This window comes from Diabrotica virgifera, chromosome 7, assembly GCF_917563875.1.
Source record: "Diabrotica virgifera virgifera chromosome 7, PGI_DIABVI_V3a".
NCBI lineage: Eukaryota > Metazoa > Arthropoda > Insecta > Coleoptera > Chrysomelidae > Diabrotica > Diabrotica virgifera.
Window position 1 is genome coordinate 85,687,006 of NC_065449.1, and position 24,329 is coordinate 85,711,334.

Consider the following 24,329-nt stretch of genomic DNA (forward strand, 5'->3'; position numbering starts at 1 on the left):
TGTTGTTGCTCATGACCTCCTGCTATCTTCTTGATGACTATTTTATCCAGGTTCCATTCCTAGGTCTTGATATTTGTTTATAAAGTAATATCTTATTATGCATCGACAATGTGGAGTTTCTTCCAACTAGTCAATACACTTTTTATAGGTATCTTTCTTTTGCCTTTCATAGCCATAACAAGGCTATAATACGTTTCCTTCCTGGTTTTTTTGTAGACCACTTTCAGCTGATTCTAAAAAATTAAAATGAATGGTAATTTTTCTATTCTTTACAATTAAAAATCAAAAGAAATAGGAAATAGGTACTACTATTTACAGGTAATAATATGCATAAATAATTCGTTTCCTAAAGAATACAGAAAATTGAAAACGTTTTTATAATACTTACATAATTGTTTAAACAAAAGAGACCCAGCCAGAGCAAAACTAACAGACAGAACTGCAAAAAAGCCACTAATTTCCATTTTCCCACCCCCTTATCTTATATGCATTTTCCAATCAAAATTTTTAGGTTGTCATGAACATGAAAGACTCAACCTCAACAAATAATAATAAACAAAAAGCTCTACAGCTCTACTTCCACTTCCCGCCTAATGGACACAGGTTGGTGACACTGAATTCACGCCAAATAAATGAAAAAATAGAACAATTTTCTTTTTCGTCAATTTCTTCACCTGAAGTTTATAACGAACAAACTTAGATGTCAAAGTGTGCTTTTACACGTCAAATTTGGCCTTGAATAACTTGGTCAATTTCTTGTCCAATTTATTGTTGATGTAAAGTCCACTTTACATCAACAATAAATTGGACAAGAAATTGACCAAGTTATTCAAGGCCAAATTTGACGTGTAAAAGCACACTTTGACATCTAAGTTTGTTCGTTATAAACTTCACGTGAAGAAATTGACGAAAAAGAAAATTGTTCTATTTTTTCATTTATTTGGCGTGAATTCAGTGTCACCAACCTGTGTCCATTTGGCGGGAAGTGGAAGTAGAGCTGTAGAGCTTTTTGTTTATTATTATTTGTTGAGGTTGAGTCTTTCATGTTCATGACAACCTAAAAATTTTGATTGGAAAATGCATATAAGATAAGGGGGTGGGAAAATGGAAATTAGTGGCTTTTTTGCAGTTCTGTCTGTTAGTTTTGCTCTGGCTGGGTCTCTTTTGTTTAAACAATTATGTAAGTATTATAAAAACGTTTTCAATTTTCTGTATTCTTTAGGAAACGAATTATTTATGCATATTATTACCTGTAAATAGTAGTACCTATTTCCTATTTCTTTTGATTTTTAATTGTAAAGAATAGAAAAATTACCATTCATTTTAATTTTTTAGAATCAGCTGAAAGTGGTCTACAAAAAAACCAGGAAGGAAACGTATTATAGCCTTGTTGTGGCTATGAAAGGCAAAAGAAAGATACCTATAAAAAGTGTATTGACTAGTTGGAAGAAACTCCACATTGTCGATGCATAATAAGATATTACTTTATAAACAAATATCAAGACCTAGGAATGGAACCTGGATAAAATAGTCATCAAGAAGATAGCAGGAGGTCATGAGCAACAACAACTTCATAAGTATGAGAATATTGAGGAAATCCAGCTCCTCGATATCTACTACTGGACAAACTAGAAGATTGAAGAGGACAAAGCCTTTTGAACTAGTTTGAGTGATAGGTGATAGTGAAAAGCAGAGCGTAGTGCTTGTGTGCCTGTGTATGTTAGAATAGTGCACGATCTTGTTAGATTAGATAAGAGACGCTATAGGGTAAGCTCTTCATTTTAAGGAACAGTAGTAATTTAGGTTAAATTAAAATTGCTCATTGGTCAGTTATGACCAGATTGTAATTCTCTGATGTTTGGCAAAAAGGGCTGAAGTCAGAATTGCACATCAATAATGTTTTGATGATTTCTGGACCATAAAAAAAGTGTTGCAGACTTAAACTGTATGTACCAATAAAAAGAGCCGATTTTTCTGGTCCAGAAATCATCAAAACATTATCGATGTGCAATTCTGACTTAAGCCCTTTTTCCCAAACATCAGAGAATTGCAATGTACAATTCAATACAAATGAATCATCATCGTAGTGATGATTATGGAAAAATATATATATATATATATATATATATATATATATATATATATATATATATATATATATATATATATATATATATATATATATATATAGAAATATATATATTTTGTGCAATAAAAATGTTTATATTTATCAAGGATGTATTATTTGGTATGGCCACATATACTTCTGGTATATCGTCGGTGATGTGACAATACCTCCTATCTGCTTTTTCATGAATTTTGTAGGAGACGAAAAACCATTTTTAGGGTCATCTGTTTTCACATGTAAATTTTGACATGTTTTGTAGTAAATAGATAATTGAATTTACTACAAAACATGTCAAAAAATATCATATGAAAACAGGAGGTGACTGTAAAAAAAGTTTTTAGTCTCTCTTACAAAATGGTTAACAGTTAATAGAGAGACAGATAATCGAGGTTCCACTGTATAGTGAAATTTGGACACCCGACACCCCATACAAATTTTATGGGGGTTTTGTTCGTTTAAACCCCCCCCCCCAAACTTTTGTGTAAGTTACAATTGAATTATTATTGTGGTACTATTAAACACAATGTTTTTAAAACTTTTTTGCCTCTTAGTACTTTTTTGAAGTCAGTTTTTATCGTGATATTTTGAATATTTGTCAAATCCACCACATATTTGTATATGGTTAAGTACGATTGTAGAGACTAATAATATGAAAATTTATTTATGATTTACATTTTTAGGTATATTTTGAACCATTTTAAAAAGAAGCCATATCTTGATAAAAAGAGCTTTATCGAAAAAATAGCAAAGAGGTAAAAAAGTTTTAAAAACACAGTGTTTAACTAATGGTACCGCAGAAATAATTTAATTGGAACGTACCCAAAAGTTTGGGGGGGTTAAAGGGAACAAAACCCCCATAAAATTTTTATGGGGTGCACAAATTTCACTATAATTTTTCTTTAAGATGTTACTGCAATAATATTGCTTCATGTCCATTTTCAATAAAAAATCTTTAATAGTTTTCGATATATTCGAAAAAATCGAATTTTCATTTTGTATCTTCAAAGGGCTGTAACTTTTTTTGTGTGCATATTTGTACTAAGGTAAGTTAGGTTCATTCAAATTATTTTTGGTCCCAGAATATGTGATTTAATTTACGACCAATCTTTTCGGGACACCCTGTATAATAAATGGGATTAGCTGGCTTAAAAATTCATAATCTACGTTCTGTAGAAAATATACAGTTTTTGGTTTCTTTTTAACTAGATCTTAATATCTAACCAAGCATTTTAAGACCTTTTTATTATTTTTTCGATGATATATTCATGTTTTTAGTTTGTTCAAAATATTCTAGATGATTGTACACTATAATAGATAGCCAACTAAATAAACACAAAAATTTTATTTTTGTTACAGCCTGTATATAAGTTTACCTATATATACAGTGCATTACGCACCACCTTAAAAATTGGGCATTTTTGATGTCTCGAATTTCCTAAACCTGTTGTCCCATCTAAGTGATTTTTTTATAATAATATAAAATGCCTTATGCTTGTCATGCACGGGGAGCTATACTGTAATATATATTATATCACGTCGCTCTCTATAGTAATGAGTGAGCCTGCACATACGGAACCATTAGTTCCCTGTCTGCAGGCTCACTCATTACTATAGAGAGCGATATGATATAATATACATATATTATAGTATAGCTACCAGTGCATGACAAGCTTAAGGATGTAACCTATAGCCTAGGCTATATTATAAAAAAATCACTCAGATGAGACAACAGGTTTAGAAAATTCGAGACATCAAAAATGCCCTATTTTTAAGGTAGTGCGTTAATTTCTTGGAGAAGTGTATTGTAATTTAATGTAAATAATGTAATATCCAATAATTGTAATTTAATATAAGATGTAATATAAGTTCCTTAAAAATATATTTTTTATTTCCCACCATACATTCTCCACAGGTCTAAATATCGATGCTAGACGTCCACCGGAGGTCCTCTCAGGACGTTAGATGGACGTTCGGCAGCAAGACATTGAACCAAACTGGGACATCCTATGAAGGTCCAATTGACATTCACTGAACGTCCCCTCGGACGTTAGATGGACGTCCATTGGACGTTTGGCAACGTGGCATTTGGACCAAAATAGGACGTCCTGTTAAGGTCCAATTTACGTCCCCTAGGACGTCCGATTAAGGTCCAATGTACGTCCCTTCGGACCTTAAGTGGACGTCCAACAGACATTCGGTAGCGCGACATTTGGACCAAAATAGGACGTTCCTTGGACGAAAACGGACCTCCCTAAAGTCTGTGAAGGACATCCTTGTGCTATTAGGGATGTAGGTATATAGTATCTTTATTCTATTATATTCTACTCTATTTCAAACCTATTCTATATAAGTATCTACACATTACACCTATTATCATCATCATCATTCTCTTTGCCTTATCCCTATGCAGTGTTGGCTTCCCTAATTGCATTTCTCCACACAATTCTATCTTGAGTCATATCAATGTTAATCCCCTTTACCAACATGTCCTGCCTTATCGTCTTCCTCTCCTACTCCTTCCAGGAATCTGCACTTCAGCTATTCTTCGTATTGGGTGATTAACGTCTCGATGTTGAACATGACCAAACCATCTTAACCTATGCTCTCTCATTTTGGCATCAATTGGTGCCACACCTAGACTTCCCCTAATATACTCATATTGTAACACCCACCTAATATCACCATATTGGGCTGCATAGCTCTGACTACCAGAGGCCAGCCTGAGAGAAGAGTGACCGTTGACTTTAGACAGTTGAAATATGAATATATGATTCTTAACCTACTTTTATACACGTTGTAACGCTTTTACGATTTCTCGAATAAAATAGTTTAAATGTTGTTTGATTTTCACAGTTTTGGTAAATTCGAACCCAGGGAACAAATAGTCCCCTTACATTGGCGCCCACTGTGGAACCTTAACGTGTGAAATAACTTCAAAATAGGACTAATTCGACAATTCGTGCAGGACTTTTGTGCAATATTACGTCGTGGGAACGTCGTGTCTTCCACATATTGCAAGTCAAGATCGTGTCTTTTGTGCAAATCGTGTCTTTTGTGCAATCTTACATCGTGGAAACAGTGTGTCTTCCGGATATTGCAGTCAAGACGGAATTAAGTATAGGTTAATCAAAAAACTGTAAGTACACTTTTATGCATACATATCCCCTTCGGTCAAAGTACCCAAAAGCAGCTACTAGCCGTACAGAAGACAATTCTACAGCGGAGATGGCATCGGTTACACTTACAAATGATCAATTCCAAGAATTATTGCAAAAATTGGCAGTGACTACTCAACTACCGCCCGTGCATCAAGCCGGCAACTTATCAAAATGCTGTTCGCGATTCGATGGATCTAAAAATTCGGACGTAAACGCTTTTCTAGACGCGGTCACTATCTTTAAAGACTGTTCGCAGGTATCGGATGAAAATGCGTTGAAAGGAATCCCAATGCTGTTAGACGGTTTTGCTGCAAACTGGTACCAAGGCGTTAAAACTACGGTTAAGTCGTGGGATGAAATCGTGCAACTTCTACGTACTACATTCGGTCCACAAAAGCCCGCATATCGCGTGTATAAAGAACTTTTCGAGAATGAGCAAGACTCACGTACTGCTAGCGATATATTTATTTGTAAAGCTCGCGCTATACTAGCACAACTACCTGAAAATACGCTAACAGAACCTGTGCAACTAGACATGGTTTACGGTCTGCTTCATAAAAGAATTCGTGAAAAAGTCCCTCGTGACAAAGTAAAAACTTTTAACGAACTTCTAACTCAAACACGGTTACTCGAAGAAACTTTTGATTATGACACCGAGTCTAAACCAATTAAAGATACTAAGAAAGTACGCTGTGCTTTTTGTAAAAACATTGGTCACGTAAAAGACGATTGTAGAAAATTAGCTGCGGTAAAAGCAAAAGAAACTGATTCCGACAAAGCTAACTCGCCAAAAACGTCACAAAATTCAAATTTTACAAAATCTCAGTCTGCTAATGCACCGACGCAGAACTCTATTGCATGCTATCGATGTAAAACCCCAGGATACGTTGTAAGCAACTGTCCTAAGTGTTCTAAAAATGCTCAATCAACCTCCTTTTCTTCTTCTAACACATCTGAGTTTTTATTAGCGGAAATTGACAATGACAATCATGTCTTGAAGGTTCAACCTTCACACTCCAAACCTATAGTTCAGATTAATGTTGAAGGCCATCATGGTCATTGTTATTTAGATTCTGGAGCTCAATGTAGTATTGCAGGTTCGATGCTAAGAGACATTCTTTTAGAAGATAAAACGCCTTTCACCACGAGAGTAATGCAAATGACTCTTGCGGATGGTCGAACAAATTCAGTTAATGTTCTTTTATTTAACGTTTCCATTTTATTACAAAATGGATCACATGCTTTCACATTGATTTCTGTACCTGAACACATTCAAAGTAGAACATTGCTAGGTGCCGACTTTCTAAAGAAAGCAAACATAATTTTAGACATACCACGTGACTCTTGGTCTTATGGTGATATATCAGAGTCTCGTTATCCTTTCTCATGTGACCCCCTTCAAGGTAATACCTGTACACTTAACACTATTACTATGGCTCACTTAGAAATTAGAGATGATGAAGGAATTTCTCTTTCTCCTCCCGAAAAGAATACACTTAATATGTTCCTCAAAGAAAATGCGGATGTATTCGACCGAAGTCTTGAATCTACCCCATTTGCTGAACATACAATCACCCTCACAGATGATAATCCCATAGCTGTTCCACCATACAGAATGTCGGATATTAAAAAGGAACAACTACGTCATGAATTAGACCAGCTATTAGAAGATGGTACAATAGAGGAATGCGAGTCCCCATACGCGGCTCCTGTTGTTTTGGTGCCCAAAAAAAACGGCGGTGTTAGACTGACAGTAGATTATCGACGTTTAAACGCTGTGACCCGAGCTGATAAGTACCCTCTTCCCCGAATCGAAGATATTTTACATGCATCCAAAGAAACCAAATTTATGAGTACCCTTGATCTAAAATCTGGTTACCATCAAGTATCGGTGCGCCCTTCTGATCGTGACAAAACTGCTTTTGTCTGTCCTTTTGGCACTTTCCGATATACCAAAATGCCATTTGGTCTCTGTAATAGCCCCTCTACTTTTCAAAGGCTCATAGACAAGTTCCGTTCTGGCTTGCAGAACCTAAATATTTATGCTTATCTGGATGACATAATCATCCTTTCCTCTGCTTTTGAAGACCATCTAAAAGACTTACTTCAAGTATTCGATAGATTAAGGCTCTTCAAGTTATTTTTAAATCGTGAGAAATGCTCATTCGCATGTCAAGAAGTGCATTACTTAGGTCACATAATTTCATCTCAAGGTATTCGCCCAAATGACGATAAAGTTTCAGCCATACTACAGATGCCTCCTCCTACCAATGTGACCCAACTTCTTAGATTTCTCCAAACCTGCTCATGGTTTCGCCGCTTTATTGAGAACTTTTCCCATGTTGCCAAACCATTATCAAATCTGACTAAAAAGAAAACAAAATGGAATTGGGGACAAGAGCAAACCGAGGCTTTCGATCTCCTAAAATCCTTGCTCTGTTCCGCTCCCATTCTAAGACAGGCTGATAGTAGCCTTCCCTATGTCCTTCGAACTGATTCGAGCAGTTATGCTCTGGGGGCATGTTTACTACAGGGGGAGAGTGAAGACGAGAGACCTGTCGAGTATGCTTCTAGACTACTGACACCCGCCGAACAAAATTACAGCACCACCGAGCGTGAGGCTCTTGCAGTTGTTTGGGCTGTCAAACGATTTAGAGGTTATCTAGAAGGCGCTACATGCACAGTACAAAGTGACCATCAAGCATTAAAATGGTTAATGTCTTTGAAGTCACCTACAGGTAGGTTGGCCAGATGGGCCCTAGAGTTAATGCCATTTGATTTAAAGATCGAATACATTAAAGGCAAGAAGAATGTCATTGCTGACACATTATCGAGACCATCTCGTGACGATTCACTAATGGCCTCAGAAATTAACTATGTCACTATAGATTTCCCGACACTTAGCATAGCTGAAGTACGAGCTGAACAATTAGAAGAACCCGATCTTGCCAAGATCATAAACAGTTTAGAAAATCCCTCAGAAGCAAGTGTAGATTTTAAGAAATGGACTGAAAGAGGTTTTCTAATGGTAAATGGAATTTTATATAGATATGCTCCTGAAGTCGATGAGGACGAACCTCAGTTAGTTGTAGCCAAATCTCGGATACCACACATCTTGCATGAATACCATGACTCGGACACGGCAGGACATTATGGTATTGAGAAAACCTACCAACGAATAGCCCGACGCTATTTTTGGGTTGGTATGAGACGAACCATCACCGATCATACACGCAATTGTATTGAATGTCAAAGGTACAAAGTCTCAAATCTTAAGCCCGCAGGTTGTCTTCAAACCCCTGCATACTCTCAAAGATTTGAAGTCCTCTCCATTGATTTGTTTGGGCCTTTGCCCCCCACTCCTCAGGGTTATACCTGGATTTTTGTCATAGAAGACACAGCCACTCGTTGGGTAGAGCTGTTTCCCTTAGAGTCTGCCACTGCTCTTGCCTGCGCAAAGCATTTAATTGATGAAGTAATTTTACGCTATGGAGTTCCCCGTCGAGTTGTTAGCGATAACGGAACCCAATTCGTAAGTGCGGTTATGCAACAGGTAGCACATTGCCTGGGTTTTCAACAAAACCTTATCCCTGTGTATCACCCGGAATCCAACCCGGTCGAAAGGAAAAACAGAGACATTAAGACTCAGTTAGCTATTCTTACGAAGTCTGATCATACGTCGTGGGCGGACAAATTACCTAGTGTGCGTTTCGCGATGAACACCGTGATGTGCGATTCGACTAGTTTTACCCCCGCATATCTTACGTTCGGAAGAGAACTGCGAACTCCAGACGATGTTAACAGAGACTTTCGAGCAATAATAACACACGAAAATTTCGTAACTCAAATCACGCCTTACTTACAAACTATAAGTGACGTTTTAAGTACCGCGCGCGAAAGACATGAACTATGCCAGGATAGGCGAAATATCTATAAAGACTCTCATCGCCGTTGTGCAACTTTCGTCGTCGGAGATAAAGTGCTAATAGACAGTCACACCCTTAGTGATTCGGCCAAGTCGGTTACTTCAAAGTTCGCGCCCCGACGCGACGGGCCTTATGTGATTACGAAGGTTATCTCTCCTACTACTTACCAAGTTTCACCTGCTGACAACTTAGAGACTTTTGTTGGAAAATATCACGTGTCAGCCCTGACTCCTTACCGTTCGGAGGTCAGTGACCCCACACCACAACCAGTGCATGCGATCCATAAGAGAGGTCGTCCACCGAAGATGGCTCCTGTAGATCTTACTCCCGCTCCTGTGGAAATCACCGTCGATGAGTGTCCCGAAGAGGAACTTCGATCTGTTAGCTTAGCTGCTGACCTACCAGACCTACCGTCTCCAGATGCTGCTAGCAGACGTCAACGAATACGAACCAAGAAGTTGTGTTCTTGTTGTTCAGATTCCATCACCACTCTTGCCCCACACGCGAGACACCAGTGCGGTGCAAAGGGGGAGGATGTAACACCCACCTAATATCACCATATTGGGCTGCATAGCTCTGACTACCAGAGGCCAGCCTGAGAGAAGAGTGACCGTTGACTTTAGACAGTTGAAATATGAATATATGATTCTTAACCTACTTTTATACACGTTGTAACGCTTTTACGATTTCTCGAATAAAATAGTTTAAATGTTGTTTGATTTTCACAGTTTTGGTAAATTCGAACCCAGGGAACAAATAGTCCCCTTACAATATCTAATTTTATCCTTCTTTGTCACTCCACTCATCCATCTAAGCATTCTCATTTCCACCACATGCATTCGTTGTTCCGCTTTCTTTTTCACTGCCCAACATTCAGTTCCGCGCATCATAGCCGGTCTTGTGGCTGTTTTATAGAATTTTCCCTTCAGCTTCATTGGAATTTTTCTGTCACAACACACCACTCGCTTCTTTCCACTTCATCCATCCAGCCCTAATTCTACTGCATGCATCTCCATCTATTTCTCCATTACTCTGTAATACCGATCCTAGGTACTTAAAACTATTGCTTTTCACAATCATTTCACCTATTATATTATATTTTACTTTATTCTATACTATATATCTATTCTAATCTATCTATATATTTCATTTAATCTGTTACATTCTACTCTATTCTGTTTTAAATCAAATACTTTATTAGTAAGTATCTACATATATATTACATCTATTCTATTATATTCTACTCTATTCTATTTCAGTTTATTTTATACTATATATCTATTCTAATCTATCTCTCTATTTTATTTATTTTATTAATCTGTTCTATTCTATTCTGTTTCAAATCAAACACTTTACTCAAACAAAGAAACAAACGACATTCAAAAGCTTCTAATAAAAAAATCATTGCATTGGTACTACTGAAAATATTGACATTTTTACAACATTTATTCCAAGTTCCTTCAATTTTTTTGAGGACAAGAAAATTTTGCTTTCAAAGTCCACTTTACATCAACAATAATTGGACAAGAAATTGACAACAAGTTATTCAAGGTCAAATTTGAATTATACAAAACACAATTCTACATTAAATTTTGCCGTGATTAAAAAGAAAATAAAGAAATTTGACAAAATAAAACATATCCAATTGTTCTATTTCATCAAATTCCTTCATTTTCTTTTACAAACATACATTTTGTACTCGTCAAATTTGGCCTTGAATAACTTTGACAATTTATTGTTCAATTTATTGTTGATGTAAAGTGGACACAAGAAATTCACGAATTTATTGGCGTCAAGTTAATAACGAACAAACTTGGATGTCAAATTGTGCTTTGAGAACACGTCAAATTTGGCCTTGAATAACTTGGTCAATTTATTGTTCAATTTATTGTTGATGTAAAGTGCACTTAAAGTGGACTTAAGTATTATAAAAACGTTTTCAATTTTCTGTATTCTTTAGGAAACGAATTATTTATGCATATTATTACCTGTAAATAGTAGTACCTATTTCATTTGATTTTTAATTGTAAAGAATAGAAAATTACCATTCATTTTAATTTTTTAGAATCAGCTGAAAGTGGTCTACAAAAAAACCAGGAAGGAAACGTATTATAGCCTTGTTGTGGCTATGAAAGGCAAAAGAAAGATACCTATAAAAAGTGTATTGACTAGTTGGAAGAAACTCCACATTGTCAATGCATAATAAGATATTACTTTATAAACAAATATCAAGACCTAGGAATGGAACCTGGATAATATAGTCATCAAGAAGATAGCAGGAAGTCATGAGCAACAACAACTTCATAAGTATGAGAATATTGAGGAAATCCACACTTCTCGATATCTACTACTGGACAAACTAGAAGATTGAAGAGGACAAAGCCTTTTGAACTAGTTTGAGTGATAGGTGATAGTGAAAAGCAGAGCGTAGTGCTTGTGTGCTTGTGTATGTTAGAATAGTGCACGATCTTGTTAGATTAGATAAGAGACGCTATGGGGTAAGCTCTTCATTTTAAGGAACAGTAGTAATTTAGGTTAAATTAAATTTGCTCATTGGTCAGTTATGACCAGATTGTAATTCTCTGATGTTTGGCAAAAAGGGCTTAAGTCAGAATTGCACATCAATAATGTTTTGATGATTTCTGGACCATAAAAAAAGTGTTGCAGACTTACACTGTATGTACCAATAAAAAGAGCCGATTTTTCTGGTCCAGAAATCATCAAAACATTATCGATGTGCAATTCTGACTTAAGCCCTTTTTCCCAAACATCAGAGAATTGCAATGTACAATTCAATACAAATGAATCATCATCCTAGTGATGATTATGGAAAAAAATATATGACAAGATTTTGTGCAATAAAAATGTTTATATTTATCAAGGATGTATTATTTGGTATGGCCACATATACTTCTGGTATATCGTCGGTGATGTGACAATACCTCCTATCTGCTTTTCCATGAATTTTGTAGGAGACGAAAAACCATTTTTAGGGTCATCTCTGTTTTCACATGTAAATTTTGACATGTTTTGTGGTAAATAGATGATTGAATTTACTACAAAACATGTCAAAAAATATCATATGAAAACAGGAGGTGACTGTAAAAAAAGTTTTTAGTCTCTCTTACAAAACGGTGAACAGAGGTGACAGTTAATAGAGAGACAGATAATCGAGGTTCTACTGTATAGTGAAATTTGGACACCCGACACCCCATACAAATTTTATGGGGGTTTTGTTCGTTTAAACCCCCCCAAACTTTTGTGTAAGTTACAATTGAATTATTATTGTGGTACTATTAAACACAATGTTTTTAAAACTTTTTTGCCTCTTAGTACTTTTTTGAAGTCAGTTTTTATCGTGATATTTTGAATATTTGTCCAATCCACCACATATTTGTATATGGTTAAGTACGATTGTAGAGACTAATAATATGAAAATTTATTTATGATTTACATTTTTAGGTATATTTTGAACCATTTTAAAAAGAAGCCATATCTTGATAAAAAGAGCTTTATCGAAAAAATAGAAAGAGGTAAAAAAGTTTTAAAAACACAGTGTTTAACTAATGGTACCGCAGAAATAATTTAATTGGAACGTACCCAAAAGTTTGGGGGGGTTAAAGGGAACAAAACCCCCATAAAATTTTTATCATCATCATCATCATTGGCTCGACAGCCCTTTCTGGGTTTTGGCCTGTTCCAGGATTCTTCTCCACTCTGATCTGTTTCGTGCTTTTTTTCTCCAGTTTTTTATTTTTAAGGTTTTTATATCATTTTCTATTTGTTCTAAATATCTTAGCTTCGGTCTTCCTCTTGTTCTTTTTCCTACTGGCATCTGTTTGAATATTTTGTTTGGTATTTCGCCTTCTTCCATTCTTTCTACATGTCCCATCCAACGCAGCCGTCCTATTTTAATGAATGTTATGATATCCGGATCCTGGTATATTTCATATAGTTCAAAGTTGTACCTTCTTCGCCAAATTCCATTTTCTTTTGTGCCCTTATATATGTGTCGCAAGATTTTTCTTTTAAAGGTGGCTAGCAATGTTTCCTCTCTTTTAGTGAGTGTCCAGGTTTCTGAGCCGTATGTGAGTACCGGCCTTATTAGGGTTTTGTATATTTGGCATTTTGTTTTCCTTGCGACGTTGTCTGATCTTAGTAGCCGAATTAAGCCATGGTAACTTTTATTGGCAATAAATATTCGCCTCTTCACTTCCTCTGCTACGTTATTATCAGATGTGACTAGGGATCCCAAGTATGTAAAGTTTTTTACCCCCTCAATGTTGTATTCTCCTATTGTTATATTTTGTGGCTGCCTTATTTCTGTGTTTTTACTTACCTGCATATATTTTGTTTTGTTCTGGTTGATTTTAAGGCCACTATTTTGTGCAGCTCGTTCTATTTGATTGAATGCCTCTATCATTTTTACATTAGTTTTTTCAAAGGTAATAGGAAGATCAATACTTCATATAAAATAAATAATGAAGATCTGAAATATGTTTCAAAAGTTAAAGATTTAGGAGTGATTTTTGACGAGAGTTTGAGTTTTGTTGAACACATTAATTACATAACAGTTCAGTCTTCAAAAATGTTAGGATTTATTTTGAGACACTGTAGTAATTTTTCAGTTGACACTGTAAGAGGAGTTTATTGTTCTTTGGTGCGATCTAAACTTGAATATGGCTCTATAGTATGGTCTCCATAACATGCAGTTCATAATATGACTGTTGAAAAAATTCAACACAAATTTTTGAGGTTCTGTGCATTTAAATTAGGTCAAACTATTGTAGATCACGATTATTCATTAATAGAAAACAGTTTAAAACTTAATACACTGAAAAATAGAGGTAATCAAGTAGGATTAGTATTTTTGTATAATTTAATAAATGGAAATTTAGATTGCTGTGATCTATTACAGTGTATTAATGTTGATATACAAACTAGAAATTGAAGAGGTGATTTTATAACATTTTATATTCCTTTCCATCGCACAAGTTATGGCCAAAATTCACCTATAGATCGTTACTGTAAGCTTATAAATGACAAACACATTGAAATTTTTGATATATCTCTGAATATGTTTAAAAATAATTTAAATAGAGTATTTATTTAATTTTTTTGTTAGTTCTAAGGTTATAGGTTACTTCCTTATGCTTGTCATGCACGGGGAGCTATACTGTAATATATATTATATCACATCTCTCACTATAGTAATGAGTGAGCCTGCACATACGGAACCATTAGTTCCCTGTCTGCAGGCTCACTCATTACTATAGAGAGTGATATGATATAATATACATATATTACAGTATAGCTCCCAGTGCATGACAAGCTTAATATAAGATGTAATATAAGTTCCTTAAAAATATATTTTTTATTTCCCACCATACATTCTCCACAGGTCTAAATATCGATGCTAGACGTCCACCGGAGGTCCTCTCAGGACGTTAGATGGACGTTCGGCAGCAAGACATTGGACCAAACTGGGACGTCCTATGAAGGTCCAATTGACGTTCACTGAACGTCCCCTCGGACGTTAGGTGGACGTCCATTGGACGTTTGGCAACGTGGCATTTGGACCAAAATAGGACGTCCTGTTAAGGTCCAATTTACGTCCCCTAGGACGTCCGATTAAGGTCCAATGTACGTCCCTTCGGACCTTAAGTGGACGTCCAACGGACATTCGGTAGCGCGACATTTGGACCAAAATAGGATGTTCCTTGGACGAAAACTAACCTCCCTAAAGTCCGTGAAGGACATCCTTGTGCTATTAGGGATGTATCTATGTAGGTATAGAGTCTCTTTATTCTATTATATTCTACTCTATTTCAAACCTATTCTATATAAGTATCTACACATTACACCTATTATCATCATCATCATTCTCTTTGCCTTATCCCTATGCAGTGTCGGCTTCCCTAATTGCATTTCTCCACACAATTCTATCTTGGGTCATATCAATGTTAATCCCCTTTACCAACATGTCCTGCCTTATCGTCTTCTTTGGTCTTCCTCTCCTACTCCTTCCAGGAATCTGCACTTCAGCTATTCTTCGTATTGGGTGATTAACGTCTCGACGTTGAACATGACCAAACCATCTTAACCTATGCTCTCTCATTTTGGCATCAATTGGTGCCACACCTAGACTTCCCCTAATATACTCATTTCTAATTTTATCCTTCTTTGTCACTCCACTCATCCATCTAAGCATTCTCATTTCCGCCACATGCATTCGTTGTTCCGCTTTCTTTTTCACTGCCCAACATTCAGTTCTGTGCATCATAGCCGGTCTTATGGCTGTTTTATAGAATTTTCCCTTCAGCTTCATTGGAATTTTTCTGTCACACAACACACCACTCGCTTCTTTCCACTTCATCCATCCAGCCCTAATTCTACTGCATGCGTCTCCATCTATTTCTCCATTACTCTGTAATACCGATCCTAGGTACTTAAAACTATTGCTTTTCACAATCATTTCACCTATTATATTATATTTTACTTTATTCTATACTATATATCTATTCTAATCTATCTATATATTTCATTTAATCTGTTACATTCTACTTTATTCTGTTTTAAATCAAATACTTTATTAGTAAGTATTATATCTACATATATATTACATCTATTCTATTATATTCTACTCTATTCTATTTCAAGTTTATACTATACTATACAGGGTGTCCCGAAAAGATTGGTCATAAATTATACCACATATTCTGGGGTCAAAAAGAGTTCGATTGAACCTAACTTACCTTAGTACAAATGTGCTCATAAAAAAAGTTACAGCCTTTTGAAGTTACAAAATGAAAATGGATTTTTTTTAATATATCGAAAACTATTAGAGATTTTTTATTGAAAATGGACATTTATCATTCTTATTGCAGGAACATCTTAAAACAAAATTATAGTGAAGTTTGTCTACCCTATAAAAATTTTATGGGGGTTTTGTTCCCTTAAACCCCCCCAAACTTTTGTGTACGTTCTAATTAATTCAGTATTGTGGTACCATTCGTTAAACACAACGTTTTTAAAACTTTTCTGCCTCTTAGTATTTTTTCGATAAACCAGTTTTTATCGAGATGCGGCTTCTTTTTTAATATATTTACATAAAAATTTTATGGGGGTTTTGTTCCTTTAAACCCCCCAAATATCTGTGTACGTTCCAATTAAACTATTATTGTTGTACCATTAGTTTAACATAATATTTTTAAAACTTTTTTGTCTCTTAGTCTTTTTTTGACAAGTCACCTTTTATCGAGATGTGGCTTCTTTTTCAAAATATACCTAAAAATGTAAATTATAAATAAATTTTCAGATTATTAACAGGTCTCTATAATCGTACTTAACCATATACAAATATGTGGTGGAATTGATAAATATTCAAAATATCTCGATAAACACTGGCTTATCGAAAAAGTACTAAGAGGTAAAAAAGTTTTAAAAACGTTGTGTTTAACTAATGGTATCACAATAATGAATTAATTAGAACGTACACAAAAGTTTGGGGGGTTTAAGGGAACAAAACCCCCATAAAATTTTTATGGGGTAGACAAACTTCACTATAATTTTGTTTTAAGATGTTCCTGCCATAAGAATGATACATGTCTATTTTCAATAAAAAATCTCTAAGAGTTTTCGATATATGAAAAAAAATCGATTTTCATTTTGTAACTTCAAAGGGTTGTAACTTTTTGTGTGTGCACTATTGTATATAGGTAAATGAGGTTCAATCAACCTATTTTTAACACTAGAACCTGTGGTATAATTTGTGACCAATCTTTTCGGGACACCCTGTATATCTATTCTAATCTATCTCCCTATTTTATTTATTTTATTAATCTGTTCTATTCTATTCTGTTTCAAATCAAACACTTTACTCAAACAAAGAAACAAACGCCATTCAAAAGCTTCTAATAAAAAAATCATTGCATTGGTACTACTGAAAATATTGACATTTTTACAACATTTATTCCAAGTTCCTTCAATTTTTTTGAGGACAAGAAAATTTTGCTTTCAAGAAATTCACGAATTTATTGACGTCAAGTTAATAACGAACAAATATGGATGTCAAATTGTGCTTTGAGAACACGTCAAATTTGGCCTTGAATAACTTGGTCAATTTATTGTTGATGTAAAGTCCACTTTAGATGTCAAAGTGTGCTTTTACACGTCAAATTTGGCCTTGAATAACTTGGTCAATTTCTTGTCCAATTTATTGTTGATGTAAAGTGGACTTTACTCATTTTTATATCAATTTGTTTCATTTATAATCGGCAACGGCCATACCACACTGAATATACCGGTTCTCGTCCGATCACCGAAGTCAAGCAGTGTCGGGTGCGGTTAGTACTTGGATGGGTGACCGCTTGGGAACACCGCATGTTGTTGCCTTCCTTTTTTTCCTTGTTGAACTTTTGATATTATTTTAATAAGAATAACACTGGGCCATTGACAAAAATGAAATACATATTATGAAAGTTGTACATTCAAGTGTAATATTATTCAGTAGGACTAGGGCATGTGTTCTACACTTTAGCAAAACAAACTAGAAGTAAAGCAGAAAGAAAACAGTATATTGCAAATACAATTGTGCAATAGAAGAACCCAAATCAGAAACATTTTACATGAGGGAACAACCTCTCACAACCTGGACTATCACTTACTCATTTTTATATCAATTTGTTTCATTTATAATCGGCAACGGCCATACCACACTGAATATACCGGTTCTCGTCCGATCACCGAAGTGAAGCAGTGTTGGGTGCGGTTATTAGTTGGATGGGTGACCGCTTGGGAACACCGCATGTTGTTGCCTTCCTTTTTTTCCTTGTTTAACTTTTGATATTATTTTAATAAGAATAACACTGGGCCATTGACAAAAATGAAATACATATTATGAAAGTTGTACATTCAAGTGTAATATTATTCAGTAGGACAATGGCATGTGTTCTATATTTTAGAAAGCAAACGAGAAGTAAAGCAGAAAGAAACCAGTATATTGCAAATACAATTATGCAATAGAAGAAACCGAATCAGAAACATTTTACATGAGGGAGCAACCTTTCACAACCTGGACTATCACTTACTCATTTTTAAATCAATTTGTTTCATTTATAATCGGCAACGGCCATACCACACTGAATACACCGGTTCTCGTCCGATCACCGAAGTCAAGCAGTGTCGGGTGCGGTTATTAGTTGGATGGGTGACCGCTTGGGAACACCGCATGTTCTTGCCTTCCTTTTTTTCCTTGTTTAACTTTTGATATTATTTTAATAAGAATAACACTGGGCCATTGACAAAAATGAAATACATATTATGAAAGTTGTACATTCAAGTGTAATATTATTCAGTAGGACTAGGGCATGTGTTCTATAGTTTAGCAAAACAAACGAGAAGTAAAGCAGAAAGAAACCAGTATATTGCAAATACAATTATGCAATAGAAGACACCGAATCAGAAACATTTTACATGATGGAGCAACCTTTCACAACCTGGACTATCACTTACTCATTTTTAAATCAATTTGTTTCAGTTATAATCGGCAACGGCCATACCACACTGAATATACCGGTTCTCGTCCGATCACCGAAGTCAAGCAGTGTCGGGTGCGGTTAGTACTTGGATGGGTGACCGCTTGGGAACACCGCATGTTGTTGCCTTCCTTTTTTTCCTTGTTTAACTTTTGATATAATTTTAATAAGAATAACACTGGGCCATTGACAAAAATTAAATACATATTATGAAAGTTTTACATTCAAGTGTAATATTATTCTGTAGGACTATGGCATGTGTTCTATAGTTTAGCAAAGCAAACTAGAAGTAAAGCAGAAAGAAAACAGTATATTGCAAATACAATTGTGCAATAGAAGAAACCAAATCAGAAACATTTTACATGAGGGAGCAACCTCTCACAACCTGGACTATCACTTACTCATTTTTATATCAATTTGTTTCATTTATAATCGGCAACGGCCATACCACACTGAATATACCGGTTCTCGTCCGATCACCGAAGTCAAGCAGTGTCGGGTGCGGTTAGTACTTGGATGGGTGACCGCTTGGGAACACCGCATGTTGTTGCCTTCCTTTTTTTCCTTGTTGAACTTTTGATATTATTTTAATAAGAATAACACTGGGCCATTGACAAAAATGAAATACATATTATGAAAGTTGTACATTCAAGTGTAATATTATTCAGTAGGACTAGGGCATGTGTTCTACACTTTAGCAAAACAAACTAGAAGTAAAGCAGAAAGAAAACAGTATATTGCAAATACAATTGTGCAATAGAAGAACCCAAATCAGAAACATTTTACATGAGGGAGCAACCTCTCACAACCTGGACTATCACTTACTCATTTTTATATCAATTTGTTTCATTTATAATCGGCAACGGCCATACCACACTGAATATACCGGTTCTCGTCCGATCACCGAAGTCAAGCAGTGTCGGGTTCGGTTATTAGTTGGATGGGTGACCGCTTGGGAACACCGCATGTTGTTGCCTTCCTTTTTTTCCTTGTTTAACTTTTGATATTATTTTAATAAGAATAACACTGGGCCATTGACAAAAATGAAATACATATTATGAAAGTTGCCCAACAAACATTTTAAGTTGATTTAACGTTTCATCAGCTAATTTTAGAAGCTTGCATGTTGAACAAAGGTAGTCGATTAGTTTGTTTATGCATCTGTTCAGATTCTAAACAGGCGAAAAAGGAGAAGATAATCAGCTTAAAGCTGAATAAAGTAGCATTTATTAGCGCTTCTTCAACTTTTATATGGCTATTCATATTGCTACTGTACCACTTCTGCAAAATGAAGAAATACTTATTCAGTTTCTAAACAGCTTTACTTTCAGCCTTTGTTCAGCTGCTTTTGACCAATTTTCACGTGTTATATAATTTGTTTCCTTGCTGAAAAGTAGCTTTTGCAGATATTATACAGTCTATTTTTCAACTCTTCTTCAGCTTTTTATAAATAAAACAAAAATGTTTTTTTTTTATATATTTATTACGATTTATTATCGACATTAGCTTTCTTTTAACTTCAATTTCACACTTATTTTATTATTTTATTTAAAATCGTAATACTTACTTTTTTTATTTTATAGTGTCTTCTGTGCGATTTGAACCTGCTACCTCTCGATCCATATATCACTGCCTATCCCACTGAGCTAATCGGGCACTTACCAAAAATGTGTATTTTATTGTATAAATGAAATGCTTTGGAAGCTGAACAACAGCTGAAATAAATTTGAAGAAGCGCTGTTTATTTGTCGAACAAAAGCTGAAAATAATTATCGGAATTTTAGTTGAATAACTTCTGAATACTTTCTGCAAAAGTAAACAACGCCACATTCACTAAATTTTAGCTGAATTGAGATTGATTATTAGCAGAACAAAACACTCCTGGGATTTACCGCGAAAATACTGTCTTGTCTGTAAACGGAGATCAAAATTTATTTGTTTTTCCTATTTTTATAGTGATTTTTGCGTAAGTTTTAAGTCAAAATGAATAGGTGTAATCCAGGTAAGTACGTTGTTTATTATTTATTCTTTAAGTATACAAAGTGTTTGTAAAAATGGATATTAATAATTATCAATATTATACATTTAAAAAAAGTTAGGTTAATTATTTTTTTACATTTAGTATTAAACTTATTAAATTATGAAATATTTTGGTCTTAAATAATTAGAATAAACCTGGGATATATAAGGAGACTGATATTAACAAACTACTAATAAGTTACAAATCTTCTAATTAAAATAATGGGTAAATAAAAAGTATACTTTTATTATTATAAGAACGTAATATGAGTTGCCTATGCATTGGATGAAATTTAAAACTTCTTTTTTTCTACTTATGTACCTATGTAATATTGTAGTTAATATTTGAAATTTTAATTAGTTTAATTTATTACAGAACCCCATTTTAAAATCGTTGAGACGATAGAAGCTGGAAGGTCGGTCTTAACTGTTGTTCCACACAAGTGGATAAAAAACAAAATTTTATTTTGGCCACCAAAAAACGTGAAAAATCTGATAAAGGATGTCAATTCTACTCCAGACATTACGTGGAATAAAATAATATGTCGCATCAAAAGAAATTATTATAAAAATCGCATTGCAGCTGAAACTGAACTTTTAGAAATGTCGGGAGGTTCGGCAACGTCTTCAACTGATTCCGAGGTTTTAGGAGAAATGAAAGAAAAAAATAAAGTAAGAAACACAAAAAAGGTCACTAGTCAACAAAATTTTGAAACTCTGTTTGCATCATCATCGTCAAAATTTTGTTCGTTTCAACCAATCATACCGGAAGAAACTCCTGAGCCTGTTGTTGAAAGCGAAAATATAATTTTGGAAACCAATTTTTCGGATGAGGCAATTATTTCTCCTGAAGCAATTGCAAATGCGCAGTTTTTAAATGTCATCGAACAGGTAAGTTTTTATTGGAAACATTTAAAATTATTACTTTAATTACTTTTTTTTTGCACCCTTAATTATAAGCCTTTGATTGGAGAAGAAAGTAAAAACGACATTATTAACAAGTTGAATGACATTGAGCAAAAATTTAATCAGTTTAAAAATGATATAACAGAGAGCGTAAAAGATATGTTGGTGAAGGCAGTTGCGGCAATTAAATCAGATTTTGATGCCAAATTATTGTCAGCAATGCAGAATTTTAAAAACAATCATCAGGATGATGACAATATTCAATTTGAATTTCATGCCGTTTCAACCTCACAGGAGTTAAGTCAATTAGAGGAAAATCTCAAAGATCCAAATTATGAAAAGAAAGTAGTAAGTTATATTATTTCAGTTTTCATTTAATCTTTTAAATTTAATGTTGATACTGTTTTCTAGAGAAATTATTTTAAAAAAATTATTGGTAATATTCCTGATACTAGTAATGGTTTGGATACCTGCTATAGTATTGTAGATTATTTTTTTGAGAAAAAATTTATGGTGCAGTGTTCGTGGACGGGAGGAAGTAGAAGCAACACTGAAAAATGTTGTATTAAAAATTGCAAAAATATTTTAGAAGTGTTTTTTACAATAGTCCAAAGTTCCAATAAAGATTTTTCGAAGGCTTTGTTGAAAAAATTTATAATTGGAATTACAAGAAATGCAAAGAAGCGTAGTTTAACTGGAGGCATCCGCCAATCTTCAATACATAGAAGAAAAAAATCAATGGTTAAAAAACAACGTTTAAGTGGAAACAGAAAAGGTGTTGCTCAAAGACAAGGTAAAGGTACCTATATTAAAAAAATGTATAACATAAAAATTATTATTTCAGGCGAAAATGAAATTTTTTATGAAAATGAGCAATCATTTAATGAAGAAAAAGAATATGATGAAGATAACGATGAATATGGTATGGAAAAATATGAAGCTGACGGTGAATATGCTATAATAGAACATGACGAGGTTGAAGAGGAAGATAATAATGATACAGACACGGACTAAAAGAACATTTTTATTAAAAAAAACTTTTTAATTTACATTCAAGTTTTGTTTATTTTTAATAGTGTGTAGAAGAGGAATAAAAACAATTTTACTTTCATTGTATTTTATAACAACCATTTTACAAACAACATTCTCTAGCAAATAAAGTTTCATATTATTTAAATTTGTAATGTTGCAAATATATATGTGTAAATTTGATGATCGAATGGGATAACTAAAGAAATCTTCTTTTTTCTTAACAGATTTTCCATGTATGAATATTTTACCACCTTTTTCTGATGCAGAATTCATTTGAACAATGTCATTGTCATTTGTTAAAAACCATGAATTTTTGAAAACATTACTTAAACAAAAATTATGAGAATAAATGTAGCACTTGATAACATTCCCCCTTTTCTTAATTTCTGGCTGTAAACTTGTCTTTTTTGTATCATTGCTCAATATTAAATTTCTTTCGCCAATTCTATTAACAATTTGCTGCAAACTGTTATTTCCTTGGCGCAATAATTTTTTTAGTTGAAATAATGTATTCTCAAATGGGTACGTAGATATTGTAAAAAGTTGTCCAAATCTATTAACATCATCAACCACATGTTCTAAGTTATGAATGTTGCTTGTAATAAATTGTACGCCATAAATAATCTTAAAATCATCTATATATTTTTCAAACATTAATTGGGCAACCGAACGATTTTCAGCATACATGTCAGAAGAACATATTCTAACAGCAACAAAAAGAAGTAAAAAATGTTTATAAACGTCAGTGTTCAACACATCTTTTAAAATAACAATTCCAATATAATTAAGAAAATTGCGCCATTCTACTCCTTTCCAGTATGCCAGGCAATCTAATCCTCTTGTGGAACGATGAATTTCAGATGGAAGTTTCACAGATATTAAATGTTTGGAGATCCTCTCAATATCACGAGCACATAGCTTACTTGAGAAACCCATAGAACCATCTTTCCATCCTGTTAGACAACGCTTCATCACACCTAGCTCTAAAAGATGTAGTTCATCTGCTACTATAAAATCCTGCACCATGTCAACTTCGGAAATTTTCAAAATTGGTGACTCTTGCCCTTTATGGTGCTTACCATAATGTTTACTTCTGAATTTTGCATCAGTTCTAAGAGGACATTTTATATCAGGAAATACAACAGTTCGAGAAAGATAAGAATATTCGCCTTCAGTAGTGAATTTAAGGCATCCATTAATCCCATTGAAATTGACTACACCTGTAAAATAAACTAGTCAATTTAAGCAATAATTAAAAAAAACAGATACCTTTAATAAATGCCCGTGCAGGTGAATCGCAGATAAAGCATCTAATTTTTATGTGAATCATATGCCCATTAACACAGAGTCCATTTGATTGCAGCCGCTTAACATCCTCAACAAAAGGCTCCAAAAATTCATTTATATCTAGAGGCTTGTTATTTCCATGGAAAATGCCAACAATCATAGGTTGTATATCAGGCATTTCATATATGCTACATAAAATTGGCCAAAACTGACGTTTGGAACTTTTATATATTGGCAACCCATCTATATTTACATTGAGCTGTATTAACATGTCTTTTGACAAGTTTTTAAAAGTGTTCGTTAGACAAACGTCAAGACCTTGATGCCAATATTCTCC

General features: G+C 34.3%; 1 protein-coding gene, 1 long non-coding RNA gene, 4 other non-coding genes and 2 pseudogenes across 7 annotated transcripts; all 8 read left to right on the top strand.

Annotated features, from left to right (window-relative positions):
• Positions 1–812: 812 nt before the first annotated feature.
• On the top strand, positions 813–12,089 carry LOC126887710 (uncharacterized). Its single transcript, XR_007699153.1, has 2 exons — positions 813–1,180; positions 11,278–12,089. It is a non-coding gene; the product is annotated as an uncharacterized LOC126887710 (long non-coding RNA).
• A 5,398-nt stretch (positions 12,090–17,487) lies between these two features.
• Positions 17,488–17,606, top strand: LOC126888988 (5S ribosomal RNA). The gene has a single exon (XR_007699790.1). It is a non-coding gene; the product is annotated as a 5S ribosomal RNA (ribosomal RNA).
• Positions 17,607–17,911: 305 nt separating this feature from the next.
• LOC126889108 (5S ribosomal RNA) lies at positions 17,912–18,030 on the top strand. The gene has a single exon (XR_007699912.1). It is a non-coding gene; the product is annotated as a 5S ribosomal RNA (ribosomal RNA).
• A 304-nt stretch (positions 18,031–18,334) lies between these two features.
• LOC126889138 (5S ribosomal RNA) lies at positions 18,335–18,453 on the top strand (annotated as a pseudogene).
• Positions 18,454–18,758: 305 nt separating this feature from the next.
• Positions 18,759–18,877, top strand: LOC126888989 (5S ribosomal RNA). Its single transcript, XR_007699791.1, has one exon. It is a non-coding gene; the product is annotated as a 5S ribosomal RNA (ribosomal RNA).
• Positions 18,878–19,182: 305 nt separating this feature from the next.
• Positions 19,183–19,301, top strand: LOC126888990 (5S ribosomal RNA). The gene has a single exon (XR_007699792.1). It is a non-coding gene; the product is annotated as a 5S ribosomal RNA (ribosomal RNA).
• Positions 19,302–19,606: 305 nt separating this feature from the next.
• LOC126889142 (5S ribosomal RNA) lies at positions 19,607–19,725 on the top strand (annotated as a pseudogene).
• A 524-nt stretch (positions 19,726–20,249) lies between these two features.
• Positions 20,250–22,758, top strand: LOC126887707 (uncharacterized). 2 transcript variants are annotated; one of them, XM_050655375.1, is made up of 5 exons: positions 20,250–20,750; positions 21,144–21,658; positions 21,728–22,021; positions 22,085–22,466; positions 22,518–22,758. In XM_050655375.1, the coding sequence occupies exons 1-5, from the start codon at positions 20,732–20,734 to the stop codon at positions 22,685–22,687; spliced, it is 1,380 nt and encodes a 459-aa protein (XP_050511332.1). In that variant the 5' UTR covers positions 20,250–20,731; the 3' UTR covers positions 22,688–22,758. The 2 variants fall into 2 exon arrangements, with proteins under 2 accessions (XP_050511332.1, XP_050511331.1); XM_050655374.1 differs by having other exon boundaries at positions 22,085–22,758.
• The last annotated feature ends 1,571 nt before the right edge of the window (positions 22,759–24,329 follow it).